Genomic DNA, 16,073 nt, shown 5'->3' with positions numbered 1-16,073 from the left:
ATCTTCCCAATCTATAAACTATTTTCTGCAAACCCACTTCAGACCCTAGAAACATAGAAAATATTTATCTGAGTCAGAGGATTTAGCTCAGTGACTTCACCACCTGCCTCGCAAGCACAAGGTCCCTAGTTTGATCCCCAGTACCCCCTAAAAAAGAAAATACTTATCTGCACAGCATATAATTTAGAATAACTACAACAAACTTACCTGCTGAGATGCCTGAATATTTCCTACTGACATTGGAGCAGGTAAATTGCCAAAGTTTCCAAATTGAGAACTCTGAAGATTCTTTTCATCAAAATAGTGTCCAGAAGCTCTGTTAAGGGGATTTGAGAAATTCTGGTTTCCAGGGCCATGTGGTCCATTAAAATTTGGTCCTTGAGGTGAGTCAAATATCTGTTCATGTCTTTGGAACTGCAGTCCTTGGGATGGGGTATTAAAAGCATTGCCAGGTGGATCATTATATGGACCAGTCTGATTGAAAGGCACTGATTCAAGCCTCTGTGAGGGATGATTGTCAAATCGTGTGCCTGGTAGACCAAAAGGAATATCAAACCTTGATGCTTGCTGGTGTTGTGGACCATCAAATCTTTGAGGTATACCATCAAATCTTGATTGAACTTGCTGTCCAGGTGGTCCATCAAACCTCTGAGGACCTGGCTGACCAGTTCTTTCAAATCTAGGACCTGGCTGGCCATGTAACCCATCAAATCTTGGCAAGAGTGATGGCTGACCTGGCTGCCCATCAAACCTTAAAGCATGACAACCTTCAAATCTTGAACCACCTTGACCCAGAGGCCCTTCAATTCTCAGTCCACCTCCTGGTACAGAAGGCCCTTCAAACCTCATTCCACCTCCTTGTTGTACTAAAGGTCCATCAAACCTCATCCCAACTCCTGGCTGACCATGTGGACCATCGAACCTCATGTTCCCACCAAGTTGATTATGTTGTCCTTCAAACCTCAGACCACCTACTGTCTGACCATGGGGGCCCTCAAACCTCATCCCAACACCTTGCTGAAGCAAAGGCCCCTCATATCTGATCCCACCTCCTGGCTGACCATGAGGTCCATCGTACCTATTTGCACCCCCTGAAGGACCATGACCCCCTTCAAGTCTAAGACCACCTACAGGTTGACCTCGGGGATTATCAAATCTATGACCGCCCACAGGCTGACCATGAGGTCCCTCAAGCCTTAGACTACCAACAGGTTGACCACGATGTCCTTCAAACCTGAGACCACCCATAGGCTGACCCCCTGGTCCTTCAAATCGTAAACCACCTACAGATCCCTCAAACCTCATACCAGGGGAACCTTCAAACCGAAAACCACCTCCTCCTTGACCAATTGGTCCCTCAAACCGCAGAGGCGTCCCTACTGGTCCTGGAGGACCTTCAAATCTCAAAGGACAACCACCTCCTAGCTGACCTTGTGGTCCTTCAAGTCTCAAAGGGCCTCCTCCCCCCATCTGGCCAGGTGACCCATCAAACCGAAGAGAACCTGGTGTCGGAGGTCCATCAATTCTAGGGCTTAATTTATTAGGTCCTTCAAAAATCATCTTGGTTGGGCCATCTCTTGACACTGATGGTCTAGTAGGTCCATCAAATAATGGTCTGTCTTCAGCTAAAGCAGTAAGTCGTTGATTTGTATCAAGACCAGCAAATCTTGATGCTGGGCTATCTACAAATGGTTTAACTGAATCTTCATATCTAGGTCGCTTAAGTGGAAAACGATCATTGAATGGAGACCTCTGCTCTTCTCGCACACCTTTTAAAAAGAAAAAATATTTTCACTAAATTTGAGTTTATATCAAATTATCTTAAAGACTTTATATTTAGCTGTTTACCACAGGTAAAAAACTATCTCACTATATTAGAAGGGAGGGAAGAGACAGACAATACTATGCAGTAAAAGGATGCCCTCTAGATTCAGACACATCTGGGTTAAAAAAACAATCCCCATCCTATCAACTTATTGTTTGAGAGCAAGTTATTTAACCTCTGGTTTTGGTTACTATCTGTAAAATGGGGATAATATATATATTTAATTGAGTGGGCTATAAGAATTAAATAAAATTACATATTAAAAAAAAAAAACTAGTGAAATTCTTAATAACTGTCCTAATGTTAGCTCCCTTCTCTTTCCAGAGGGAAAAGTAAAACATAACAAAACAAACATGAAGAAAAAAAAAGTGTGAACAGTAGTAAAATCCATCCCCACTTAGCTTGTTCACCTTCCCTTCACTTCTGTGTGATTCAATAGGCATAATCTGATTTAACTTTTTCTACCTTTAGCAGAGACTTGCTCGTCATGTCTTCTCCGGCCCTCATGGGGTGAAAGATTCTCAGCATAAGTACGACTCCCAGATATAGGAGAAAGACGTCTTGCTCTTTCACTAAATTGTTCTTTTCTGTCAAACTGTGCTCCACTATTCCTACTTGCATGTTTACTTTTGGATGGCTCACATTCTATTCCAGACAACAAGGCATCAGTCAAAGGGTAGTCAAAAATATCAGGATCTAAAAGATCAAGTCTTGGAAATGAATGCTGAACCTGTGTCCTTTTCAGTTTTGCTTTATGTTCATAGTAGGTTAATTCAGCATCAGATAAGAGAGGTTTCTTTTTTAATCCACCTTTATTTTCTTCTGTAGGGCTATCCCGTACATTGCATCTATGTTTACCTTCTTGATACTGAAATAGCTGTCGAATTTGATGCACAACAACAAGGAACTCATCCTGTGTAATTTCACCAGATGCTAAACGTTCACTCGTCTGCACGGGGGTGATAAAAGGAAATTAAATATTTTAAATATTAAAAGTACTTACAAAAAAAAATACTGACTACAAGGGATTAACTGCAATAACTACCTTTTGAAGTAATTCTCTTTTGCTTGCAAGTGTTAACTCTTTAGGAATCTGAAGATTGGCATCTACACTTAATCGATGCTGCTGCTTTGGGGCACGAGGTGACAAGATTCCTTTAGTGCTTGACCAGCTCTCCCTATGCCTTAGATGAGGAGATTTAGTATGTTCATCCCCCTGTTGTAAGCTGAAACCACAAACACAGTACGTTATTTTTTTTTTCACAGTATGTTATTTTCAAAGTGTCTTTTTTTAAATTCTGAGGCCCACATTTAAAAGTCCTTTTCAAGCCAGGGGTGGTGATGCACGTCTGTAATCCCAGAACTGGGGAGGCTGAGGCAGGAGGATTGCTGTGAGTTCGAGACCAGCCTGGGCTACATAGTGAATTCCAGGTCAGTCTCAACTACATAGTGAGACACTGTCTCAAAAAAACAAAAATAAAAATCCTTTTCAAAAGATATGGTTAAAACAGATGTAGGAGCGGGGGATTTAGCTCAGTGCTTCTGGTGCCTGTCTCACAAGTGCAAGGACCTGAGTTCAATCCCCAGTACCAAAGCAAACAGAAAAACAGATGTAAATATCCATGAAATGTAAACACACACAAAAAAGGAAATCAGGTATGAATTCTGATTCTTCATGACCTGGACTACAGCCTTAGATTAATAAACCTTTCTAAACCTCGGTCTCCTTGTATGTAAAATAGGAATAATGTTATTTAACTCACAGGATTCTAAGAATTAGAAAAAGTTAGTAATTATAACACCGAATCAACATTTTCTAATTTTTAAATTGACACCATCTTTAAAATGTATACATTATACTTGTACAAAAATTTTAACATCTTACCTTTTATTTTCTTCCCAACCAGATTTCCACCTTTTAGCAGACTTAGAACTTTGCCAATTTTCTATATTCTCCTTAGGTTCAGTACCCGATTTTGTAGAATGTTGATTTACAATCTCTTGTGGTCGCTCCTCTTCCACCTTTTTCATTCGTCTTGGATCTCGAACGTCCTGTTTAGTACTTCTCTTAGCATTTCTTTCTTCCCTGGAAGTTGGTGTAAACTCTTCCATATGTGACTGCTTAACTCCTGACTGACGAATCTTTCCAGCTTTGGGTATCAAAGTTGGAGACATACTTCTTTGCCTTCGTTTAGGTGACCGCCTATCTCTTCTCTTTGGGGAATGTATAATTGGTGACCGAGACTTGGGTGATCTCGACCTTGAACGTTTTCTAGTGCTCGATCTCCCAGGTTTTGCCCCCTGTTTCTCTGATTCTTCTATTATTGTATCCTGTTTTTGTACAACACCATTTATGATTTTATTTCTACTTCCAATCAGTCTGTGTTCAGATGACTTCATGTGCTCATCTTTATCCTTTTTTTCTGCAGCTTTTCTCTTTTCTTTTACATCATCATCTTTGCCATCAGTTTTATCCTGAAGATGTTTTTTTAATCTTGGATCTCTTTTGTTCATATCAGACAACCTCACACTTTCAGACTCTTGACTTTTCAAGTCTTTTGTGTGGGACAATTTGTTTTTCAAGGGTGATGGTGATTTAGACTTAGATTTAGATTTAGAATCTAACTGGTCAAGTTCTTTCTTGATTACTTTTTCACCTGACTTACTTTTTTCTTGCTTGGATGAGTTTAGTTTTTCAGAGGGTACAGCTTTACCTGTTTTAATATCAGACTGATTCAATGTGTTCATTAGGAATTCTTTTCTGTGACTCTGATCTTTTCCATGAGAAGAATGTTGGCTCATCCTGTTAAGACGGGGATCCCGGTTAGTTCCTTTCATATCCTGAATTTGTAAGGATGGACCTGGACGGTTTTTCTCAGGTTGCACAGGAACTTGATGGGGAGTTTTAACTGCCATAGCAGGAATTTGTGAAACATGTAATTTGGATGGTGCAGATCCAGGACCCAAGTTGGATGTCTCAGGCTGAACACCTAGAGAAACTGCCTGAAAAAAAAATGTTAATGTTAATACTACAAAACATACAAATAATTATAATCTCTTGACATTATACAGAATAAAGAATACAATACTATAATCTCGTCACTCAATACTGTATTTATACTGAACATTTCCAGTACACAAGTATAACGTAAAGAAAGTTCTTAAAAGGTTCCTTATTAGTCCTTTGCTTTTTTCTTTCATATTATTTCTAGATAGAACTGGGGGGTGGCTTCTTTCTTCCTTACTATGTATTCAAGATTCTAGGCTGGGTGTGGTGGTGCTCGCCTGTAACCCCAGCACTCGGGAGGCTGAGGCAGGAGGATTGCTGTGAGTTCAAGACCAGCCTGGGCTACATAGTGAGTTCCAGGTCAGTCTCAACTACATAGTGAGACCCTGTCTCAAACCGCCCCCCCCCTCAAAAAAACCAAAAGATTCTAAGCTAGTCTGTACCAAGGAAACTGCTAAATCACTATACTCTGACAGCACTGCATAAGAGCCAGTCATTTCAGTTAAATTCTGTCATAAAATTGTTTCTCCCAAAAGAACAATGTTAATGAAATTTAAAAATAGTTTTCTCCTTCCTCCTGACTCTCAAATAACCCCACATAGCAAGTAAATGTAATTTAGCAAAATATTATTCATGCATAAAAACACATATGCCTCCAGGTCACCTTAATTTTTTCATGGCTTTCCTTTGGCAGACTTCTAGGGACACCTCGTTTGTTCTTTACACTCCTAAAACATTAAGGACTAATCAAAAGCATTCAATCCAACAGAACCATCATGTTGGGACAGAAATAAAGTCCACATTAATATAACAGTTAAACATGGGGCCAGGGATTTAACCTAGTGGTGCCACTCCCTGTCTCACAAATGTAAAGTCCCAAGTTCAACCCACCAGCACCAAAAAATAGTAATTAATAAATATGTATGTATGTATATGAAATGGTTAAACAAAACTAAGGTGCTACTTCATAAGATAGCTAATGAGGGCCAGAAATTTAGCTCAGTGGTTCCACCGCCTGCCTCAAGAGCACAAAGACCCAAGTTCAAACCCTGGTATCCCACCCCAAAAAAAAGGATAGCTATCTAATGAGAAATATTTGGAAGAAATATGGTACCATATATAATGAAATGAGTTTTACAATAAGGATTTAAAAATTTGGCCTAATAAAATACATTATAGTTCGCAGCCTAACTGAAGAGTTAGCAATAAAACAGCATGTTAATACAATTCAAACACAAAATACTTCTTAGTCAAAGACATTTAAAATACTCAAATTACCAAATCTCCACTACTTACCAGTTGTGCCTTAGCTTGCTCTAGCTCCAACTCCAGCTTCTTCTGCTGCAGTTCTAACAACTGTTTTTGTTTTGCCAGTAACTGCTGCCTTATTAGTTGTTCTTGGGTAAGATTTTTTTGTATATCAGGAACAATTGGAGGAGTGGAAATGCTGGGGGAACTGACCACTGTGCCAGGTGTTGAAGACTCCTCGGGCTACAAGAAAATATACTTTTGTTAAGAAAAATGTATCATGCTTAAAAGAAAGCTAAAAGCTAATTAAAAATTATCATCCATAGTCATAAATAGCAAATCATGTTTAAAAAAGCAAAATAACTTTTCAAAAATTTAAACCCCCCCAAAATTGTAAAAATAAAATTATAAGATGAATATATTCTTAAATTAAAATTTTAAATATATATATATTTTTATTACTGCTTTTTCAAATTAAAAACATGGTATTCTATTTTTGCCTTCTGAATGTCACAGCCTAGAACTTGGGACCTTGCATTTGTGAGACAGGCAGTGGGCACCACCAGGCTAAAAGAAATTTCAGAGCAGTTAAAATTTGATAGTTAAAAATATTAGTATCTATATAGCATTCATATTAAAACTTACCGATTTATTTAAAAATTTGGGATTCACATGGATGCTAGATGTATTCACATTGGGGGGCAGAGGTTTAATAGGCCAAGCAGGATCTAATGAATTGACTCTGACATCCAGGGCATAAAGTTTCTTCAAAGGGAATATTTCATCCCATGTAGAACGTAATTTAAATAAACTTTTTCTAGTATTTTCATCCACCTAGAACAACAGAACAATTCTATGGCTTGTTAAGTTACTATACAATGTTTTATGTAAGTATAAAGCTACATAAATCTATCCTACTTCATACATTAAAACTGTACTGGCAACTTGTAAATATATACAACAGCAATAATTTATTAAAGGTGTTTTACAAATTTATAAATTTATCCTTAAAATTTTTCAAAAAAATTATTACCTACCATCAAACAACAATTAAGCAAGTCTTTGAATTTTTAAAAGTAAAAAATGTTTCCATGTTTTAGGGCTTAGTATATGCCTACTGTTATTCATTCTTGACAAAGATATGAACTACAGAACGGCTTACCTGATAGCCTAATTTTTAATCTTACATAGTTCTACAAAGTTAAAATTAAGACAAAAATGCAATATAATATGGTTAGTAACCATGAAAAACTACTTGTGGTATGGAATGCACTGTAATAACTCAAATTCACAAAATCTTTACTAATAACCTTTAGTTACACAACTTCTCTGCTCACATTTGTGATGGGTGTCAATGTTTTTAAAAACTAGCCGAGAAACTACTACTTAGGCAATTAGATTTTTTACCTTTAGGACAATAAAATTTTACTGTATTTGTCTTTTGACAATATATTAACTATAATGTCATTTTTATCAACTGTAGTTAATACCCACTTAGAAAAGAGTCAGTAGAAATAATACCAAGCATCCAAATAATCTAAACATACTGAAACAAACCAGGTTAAACTTCCCCAAATTCCTTAATGCAAAGATGGCCTCTCCTTAAGACTATACTCAGGTAAGCAGTAGCAAAGATCTACAAATATACTAATACTACTTTTTAATGCTGTCTGAAAGATTTTGCAAATTTTTTCTGTAAATACTATTCTTCTCTAACTTCAAGCAGAAACTACACTGTCTGATAAGTAAAATCTAATAGTTTTTTAAAAAAATTACCAATCCTACAAATCTGTCAACTATGATTACATCCAGAGACAAGTCCATCTGCTATAGTTTTTTAAAAAAAATTACCAATCCTACAAATCTGTCAACTATGATTACATCCAGAGACAAGTCCATCTGCTAAAATATAAGAACTACCATTTGTTAAGAAACAAGCCTTTAAACATAGGCATTCTAAATTGTTAAGTGCCCTTTTGCTCAGAGTGAAGGAAATTGAGTCTAACAGAGAATTATCTCTACAAATTCCTTAAATTTCAACATACTACCTACCCAACTACCATTATGGGAGGAATTTCAATCTCTAGCTTTGGAAACTAACAAGCCTTTCTTCTAAGCATGGGGGGGGTATTATTTCCAAAATAACTTAAAGCAATTAACAGGTCCAACACTCATGTACCTACAACACTGGCCTAAAACTTAAAACAACAAAAGAAAGCTTTCCAGGGGAATAAAATGAAAGGTTTCAGTAATCACAGACTAACACACCCTAGAGAATTATGCTTTTCTTCCTTCACACCTGGACAGTTTTGAATTTTTGTCCATACTCTAGAACAAACAGATCTACAAATGACCAATGCTCAAAATTTTGTCAAAAAGCACAATTCTAAAAGTGAATAAAGCAGATTATATCCTTGAATGGATAACGTAAAATACTAGGATGTTTTAAAGATCAAACACAAAACACTTTGCCACTGTCATTGCAACGCTGCTTGACAATAAATGTCCAATAAAATAAAGTATTTCACCACCCAAGAAAACCCAACACAAAGCAAGTATTTATTTAATCAGGATTTTTTTTTTAAATCAATTATGTCTAAATGCATATATACCTTTTCAAACACACAGATAAATGTTGCAACTAGATTTTTAGTAAAGGCAGTAAGATACTCTCTTCCAACGTTTTTCACAATAGAATCCATGAGGTACATAACCGGAAGCTTCTCTGAGGAAGGAGCCTGAGGTAATAAAAAGAAACTTGAAAAGTTTAGTATAATGAATTACTACCACAGAATTACTTTCAAAAGTGAATTTTTAAACTTACAATACAGACCTCTATTTTTGTTGGTACTAAAACCTTCTGAATTATCATAAAACATACATTTATGAAACTAAGTGTTCACTCCTAATGGTCTTTAGTTGGGCACAATAAATTTAGGATCACCAGGAAGAAGAGCCATAATCACTAGTAATTCAGTTAACACTCAATGTAATTTCAGGTACATATGGTTAAAAAGAAAAAACCGCTTTAAGTGACAATAAAAACAAAGGGAAAACTACTGTAATCCAAGTGTCAGCTTCTAGATCCACATTAACTTATAATCATGTGCCTAGACTCAATGAAGTAAAAACCTCTGGCAGAAATTCTAATTCCAAAGGCGTATTTCTTACGTTTAAAAAAATCAATTAAGTTTTACCTGTAAAATTATTAGTTCTCTATAGTCCAAATGAACAAAAATTAAATACACTTCATGGATGAAATCAATGTTAAGACACTTAAACTTGCACATGATCAGGCAGGAAGGTGCAAGTTTGTTACTGATACAAGAAAAACTGGATGGAGCAGTCGCTGAGTCATGTAAACCCGGTTGAACTTGACTTTGGAAACATGGATTTGTCCTGAAGATTTTCTTCACAGCATGGACTCTCCGCCGAAATAATTATCCTCTGATATGCACAAACCAGAGGTCTACATTTGTGCAGAGCCAGTGTGGTGAGGCTGATAAAGGCAGCCCTTTCCAATGTAATGTTGCCCCAGTTCAACTGCAGTGCCTACCCACCACTGGCTTTTAGAAGACACAGAAGCTTCCAGAAAGCATCAGCAGGTTCACAGACTTGTTGAGGAGCATTAACACATACCACATAATCTGTTAAACTCTGACTCCACAGGAGCATCCATGATTAAAAAAACAAAAATAAGACTCAGGTTTTTCCCCATCTACCCACCCCATGTGTATGATGAGTCTTAACCCTGAACACCACTTACCCACCAGCTACCTGTAGCTAGGGTAGACTCACATTTCTCGAGTACACAATGCCATTATACTTCACAAAAGCAATTGCCCAGACAAGTGTGTGGAAATGCTCTTGCTTCTGATAACACCTTTACAACCAAAGTTGGCTAAGAAAACCTTTGAATAACTATATGAAAAATTTCTTTTAAGGTGCTAAAGGGTTCACAAGGCCACTGCATATGGGTAAACTATTAAGTGCCTATATGTCACATGCTTTATTGCTGTGTCTTTACCTTACCATGTCTTGTTTTATACCATTTAAGTCCATTATTGTACTTATGAAGATAAAATAGGCTCTCTTTCAACACCATACTCTGTGCAGTAAGCTAATTTTTGTATTGTACAAGTGAAGTCCTTAAATGTAATATTCTTTTTCACTACTGCTACTATGGGTAAGAGTCCAGTTAGGTGTGAATCCTTAAGTTTAGTAACGCTGAACTGCTCAATAAGGACACAAACATTCACCTCCAGAAACACAAAACTAAACCAGTTTGCTACGAAATGAAGGAAAGCCCTCCCCTCACCCTCAGCCCCCACCCAAAGTTCCCCCAAAGTGACTTTTACATCTTTTCCTCAGTCTTGCTTTACAAAAACAACCAGGAAACATGTGCCCAAAAAATTTCCAGTCTTTCACCAGCAAATAGTCCATCTATTTTCACCACTCTGTGTAGCGAATACACTAATACAAGTTTTATGTGGTCACTATATTCAGCATTGTTTTCAGCTCTCGAAGATCTTCTGGATCCATTAAAAAACAGCAAGGAAACTGTTCTGTGAGTGACAAACTTAGCTAAATATTTGGTGCTGTGGAATATTAATACCCAAGATATGAGATAATTAGATTTTAAAGATTAATGTTATTCTCTTAAAAATGCAAGTGCTGTTTTTTTTTTTAAAGCATTTACTGTCAAGCCATCAATAAGGCCAAAAACTAAGTTTTCACGTCCAACATGTTTGTGGGGGGTCAATAAAAAGGATGTTGAATATGAGGAACACTTCCTTCCTCAATCTCTTACTTTAGAAAAAAGAACAATAGCTGTTTCACACAGACATTCACAGTCAAAGGTGAAGACTTGTTAACTGTCAAAAGAACGCGATAAACTTCTTGAGCCGTCAAAGAAAAAACCTTGCTTTTTTTTTTCCTCTTTCAAGTATGAAAGGACCACCTGAAACCGTGTATCTTGTGAACACATTACCCAAAAAGAGTGGATGGAACCTAAAGAAGAATGAACCCAAGTCACTTAAAGACTTTTGTTTAAAACACACAACCACGTAGATAAAAATAAAGCTTGGAAACAAATTCTACACCTTACAAAGGTAAATAAAAAAGACAAATACATATTTTATATGTTTTATTCACAAATTTTATAATACCAGTCACACATTTCAAAACCATTTATTAGAGTCAGACCACTCAGTTTTTACACTAGACAGAAACCGTCTCTAAACAATATATTGGTGGTTGTTGTTAAAGTGGCCTTTTAAAAGGGGTTCACTCTGCTAAAAGGAGGCTCATCCTGATAATTGCAATCACTAACAACTAGAAAAAACTAAACCACAAGTACAAGCTTGAAAAAGTAACTTTAAACGTAATACTGGGAAGCCATTGAAACTCATTGTTACTAAGTTTAACAGCAACTTTACTTAAATGACAGTATCACTCCCACGAGGAATCAACAGAAGAGGAAGACTACAGGGAAATGTAAGGTGGCAGAGGACCACTTCTGTTAAGGGATAAAGGAAAGCGCGCCTTCACTATCAGGGAAGGGAGAGAAAAGGAAAAAAGGAAGAGGAGGGACTGAACTTTTCAGAGAAACTACAAGTACTTGTTACCCACTGGGCCAGTTCTCCACCTACAGGTTGGATAAGATCTCTCAACCCCCCCAACCCCACCCTCAGCCAAATTTCCCGTATTTTGGGGGCAAATAAGACCCTCCGATAGGAGAAAGAAAGTTTAGTCTAGCAGCCCCCACCCCAAAATGGGGCTGACGGGTGTGAGCAGCTGCCTGGCTGGCAGGGAATGGATTCTCCTCTCTTCCCTTTCGCATCATGTGCTTTCCAGGCGCCATGTTGGGCTCCTAACAGGCCGCTGCTCCACTCCGGGCCAAGTCCCTATACCCACCCACCAACAGCTCGCTCCCAGGTCCCCCTTCACCTCCTTCCAACCCACAGTGCACAATTCCCCAAAAGGGTTCTGAGAGAAGATGGGCAAGCCACTCCCCACATTCCCAGGGGCTTCGAACGGTTTAACTCTTACTTCCCCAAACCACAAACTGCCTTTAAGTCTCCCCCACCCGAAAGGGCTCTATTCAAAGCATGTGATTGTCGGGACGGACATACAATGCGGTGGCCTAAATAGGGAGCTGGTAAGCGGAAATGGGGCTCCACCCTCCGGTCTCCCCACTCCCTCCCCCGGAGAGGCCCACGCTCGAAGCCTGGGCCCAAGACCGAGCCGGAGTTGGGAGGGGGGGTTGGAGAAGGGACACTGTCCCCCTTTGGATGGAAGCGAGACCTGGGATGAGGCTGACACTAAAATCAGGGAGTATTAGAAGAATAGGAGGCTGCGGGGTGTATAAAAACCTTGGCGGTTTGGGCCTCGATGAGAGAGACGATCTCCTTGGCGAAGGGCAGGTTCTCCTCGGCTAGAATGGTCAGCATATTGATGTGCGGTTTGCTATTGAAGGTCAGGTCTTCCAGCGATGACTGATAATCCCGACAGGCGTCCTCCCGGGCCCCCGCAGCACCGGCCTCGGCCGGCGTCTGCTCTGACATTGCGCCGCGGCCCCCCTCCGAGGTCCGCCGCAGCTGAAGCTGAAGCCGCTCTCGACACCCCGCCTCCCTTCAGACTCCGCTTCCTCTCCCTGGGTCTCCCGCGGCTCCGGCTTCACCACATGCTGACCGCGGAGGGGGGTTGGGGGACGACACAGGGGGAACCTCGGGTATGTAACGCCGCCGTCTCGAGTGATCTCCGTCCACTTCCAGCCGCCACTGAAGCTTCTTTCTCCAGACACAAAATGGCGGCGGCAGCGAAGACTCCAGCTCCGAAAATGTCTGTGTTCCCAACCGCTGCGTCGTGCGAAATGAACTAGGGGAGGGGAAATGTGTTGTAACGGGGCGGGGCCGTTGACAAAACCAGATGTGATTGGCTTATTCTGCTACGTCACGAGCCCCGCCCGCGGCCCTTCCGCAGGACGTCCTGGTACCGCCTTCTTCTCCAGCCCCTACCCGGGCTTTTGCAACCCCGACGGCACTGAGGCGCGGCGTAAAAGACGACGCTTCTCATTGGTGGGTTCATAAGGGGATTGTTCGGTCACTTGTTACCATAACAACCCACTCAGGAAAGCCAATAGGGCTGGGGAAGGCCGTGCTCGGACCAACCCAACCAGTTTAAGAAGCAATCTCAACCGTTTCCTTGTCGCCCCTCCCTATGCAGTCCCCCAGCCGCTGGATTCCTCTGTCCGTCATCGTCCCTCTTCACGGCCTCGACTGTAGGGTGGAAACTGGAGGCGGGAGGGCGCGGGGTGGGGAGGTGGCAAAGGCTTCGAGTCTCCGCACCCTCCCGCCCCCTCGCCCTCGACTCAGGTGCTCCGGAGGGAGCCTGGGCGGGCCCGGCGGCGGGGCGAGCTGTCCCCTCCGGGAACTGAGACGCCGGAGGGAGGTGCCTGGTCTACCCGGAACCGAGGGGCTAGTCGCAAGAGAGTCGCCTCTGGCGCTCCGCTTCCCGCACTTAAAAACACGGCTCGCTGGAGTTGAATCCCCAAGAAAAAGCCTTAATTTAGAGATTGTGTGTGGAAGGCTCTCCCCTAAGGGATTGGAGATAAACGTTTGAGAAGCCCACTCAGAGCTCTGTAGGGTATCTTACAAACAGCCACACCCAGCCCCCAGAGCTCCCGAGTCTTCGCACTATTGGAAACACAGGAAAAAATACACAGAGTAGATATCTTTTTCTTCGGGGAATGTTTTCTCAGGTTTCTAAAATCTATTCGAAGACTGGAGATTATGTTTCCAAAACAACAAAGCATTCAAATAGTTCTATTTGAAGCTGCGGCATAACATAAACTAAGTGTACAATTTTTCACCGGCTAGATTATATTATCCTAAATAAAGGTTTAAAACATTACTAATTACATAAATTCGCTTCATTACCCTTGTAGGTAATAGACACTATAGAAGTACTTTGTTCCCCTCAAGAGAAGTGCTCTTAATAAGTTTTTCTTTGTCCTCTTCGTAAGAGAACGTCTCTTTGTTTTTAGCAGCCTTATTGAAGTATAACTGATGTATAAGTTGCATATAGTTAAAATGTGCAGCTAGGTTAAGTTTTGACTTCCATATTCATTTGTTCTTAGTATAATAGGACATATAAATGAAAAGTGAAACCTGAGGAGGATTGGCTACTCTCATTTGAAGCTAACATTGTTGAATAGTAGACATTCATGATCTCAATAATCGCATCCCAGTGTTAGTGGTAATATTGAGACATAATAAATACAGTTAAGTAAGGTTTAAAGTTCTTATTTTCTAGAGGAAAATGCCAGAGAACTAGTTCTATGATAGTTGCCTTGTAATTCTAAAACCAAATTTGATCACTAAACTTTGTTTCATTTTCTTGTACCTTTTTAATCACAAAGTGAACTTCTAAAAATTAAAACGTCTTCAAAGCTCTGATTTGACTTCTGTTGTGTCCCTCCAAGGCTGTGCACAGCGTTAACAATATTTCCTTACCTAAAATTCAATAATCCTGTTATCCACAAAGGACTTGAAAAACCTGAGTGACAAAAGTAATTAAATTGTGCCACACATGGCAACAATACGATTTTTTTTTCTTTAAAATAATCAGGACAACAAAAATTAGATTTTTTAAAAGGTTATTTTTAAATCTACAAAGGAACGCACACAACTTCTACCATGAGTTTTGAATGCCAGTTCTTTGATCACAATGTCCAATTGATTTGCCTTCCATCATTAAACCCCAGTTATCGACTCATCTCTGCTGCTACCCAGAGTGGTGAACATAATAGCCCCTCTGCCAGGCCTTCAGAAAGTTTACAAACCAATCATGATCTCATGGAATAATAAGAAAAATTACTGCATCCGACCAGAAAACAATGGAGGGCCCAGAGGTACTTTCAATAATTGAAGGTACTGATGGTTGCTTCCAAAAAATATAAAAATTTCCCTTTGTTTTTAAGCAAAATAGACTTTTCCCTTGTTTCACAGCGCATTTGCAAAAGGAAGTAATTCTTCCTTAAAAAAATAGAAAAGCCAATTCTGGGCAATCTAATTATTGATGAGAAAAATAAAGAATATATAGTAAATGAAAACAAAGACTGAAAGGTAGATATTAAACATAGAAAATAGGAAATAAGAAAAAGCAAATCCTTTAAAAACAAATAGTTACCTAGCACTGCCAACAGAACTTCTCTTCTAATATGTGAATCCTGCATGTATAAATAATGTATGGAAATAATACATATTTTATATACATATACATGCTTTCTGAAAACATGTACAAGCACTCTACCCACTTAAACGTTGTTAATTGCTTGCATATTTTATAATCACAACAGTAATGTATGCTTACTCTAAAGAATTGAAATACAGGGCTGGAGATTTAGCTCAGTGGTTTGGCTGCTTGCCTCACAAGCGCAAAGTTCTGAGTTTGACCCCTGGTGTCCCAAAAGAAGAAGAATACAAGCTGAGTGTGGTGGGGCATATCTGCTATTGCCAGCACTCTATGAGGAAGCAGCAGGAGGACCTGGAGTTCAAGCCCAATCTGGGCAACTTAGTGAGATACTGTTTCAAAATAAAAAATAAAAAGTAGCTCAGGGCAAAGGCCTAGGTTCAATTCCCAGTACAGAAAAAAAAAAAAAAAAAATCAAGTACAAGTATATAAATAAAAATGAAAATTCCCTCTTTACCCTTGGCCACATTGTAACCACTGGTCACAGTTTAATGTGTATTATTCACTTCCTTTTTCCATGAACATACATACAATGGCTATAGCTTTTTATTTTTTATTATTTCAAAAATAGAATATGTATAAATACAATATATATTTCATAATTCACTTTTTAAACTCAAGGTATCATGGATATCCTTTCATGCTTATGATAATCTGGGTTTTTTTTAAATAATCCATTTTCAACCGTTCTAATACCATATGGTTAAAATCATCTGCTTTTAAATATTATGACTTAGA

The 16,073-nt window shown here is 39.3% G+C and overlaps 1 protein-coding gene across 4 annotated transcripts in view; it reads right to left on the bottom strand.

Moving 5' to 3' along the window:
* Pcf11 (PCF11 cleavage and polyadenylation factor subunit) overlaps positions 1-12,667 on the bottom strand; it is a 25,315-nt gene extending 12,648 nt beyond the window's left edge. For 2 of the 4 annotated variants that reach the window (XM_019208458.2, XM_033764249.1), the window contains exons 1-8: positions 12,455-12,667; positions 8,693-8,818; positions 6,726-6,914; positions 6,129-6,323; positions 3,711-4,828; positions 2,871-3,051; positions 2,291-2,774; positions 208-1,769 (exon numbers count right to left, since the gene is read on the bottom strand). In XM_019208458.2, the coding sequence (XP_019064003.2) occupies positions 208-1,769; positions 2,291-2,774; positions 2,871-3,051; positions 3,711-4,828; positions 6,129-6,323; positions 6,726-6,914; positions 8,693-8,818; positions 12,455-12,646 (4,047 nt within the window). In that variant the 5' untranslated portion in view covers positions 12,647-12,667. The remainder of the gene's footprint in view (positions 1-207; positions 1,770-2,290; positions 2,775-2,870; positions 3,052-3,710; positions 4,829-6,128; positions 6,324-6,725; positions 6,915-8,692; positions 8,819-12,454) is intronic. The other 2 variants (XM_019208460.2, XM_019208459.2) reach the window with 1 other exon arrangement.
* Between the last annotated feature and the right edge of the window lie 3,406 nt (positions 12,668-16,073).

Source organism: Fukomys damarensis, unplaced genomic scaffold (genome assembly GCF_012274545.1).
Source record: "Fukomys damarensis isolate Sample0158 unplaced genomic scaffold, DMR_v1.0_HiC HiC_scaffold_16, whole genome shotgun sequence".
Classification (NCBI taxonomy): Eukaryota; Metazoa; Chordata; class Mammalia; order Rodentia; family Bathyergidae; genus Fukomys; species Fukomys damarensis.
Note: the sequence above shows the minus strand (reverse complement) of the source record. Positions and strands in the feature narration are given on the sequence as shown.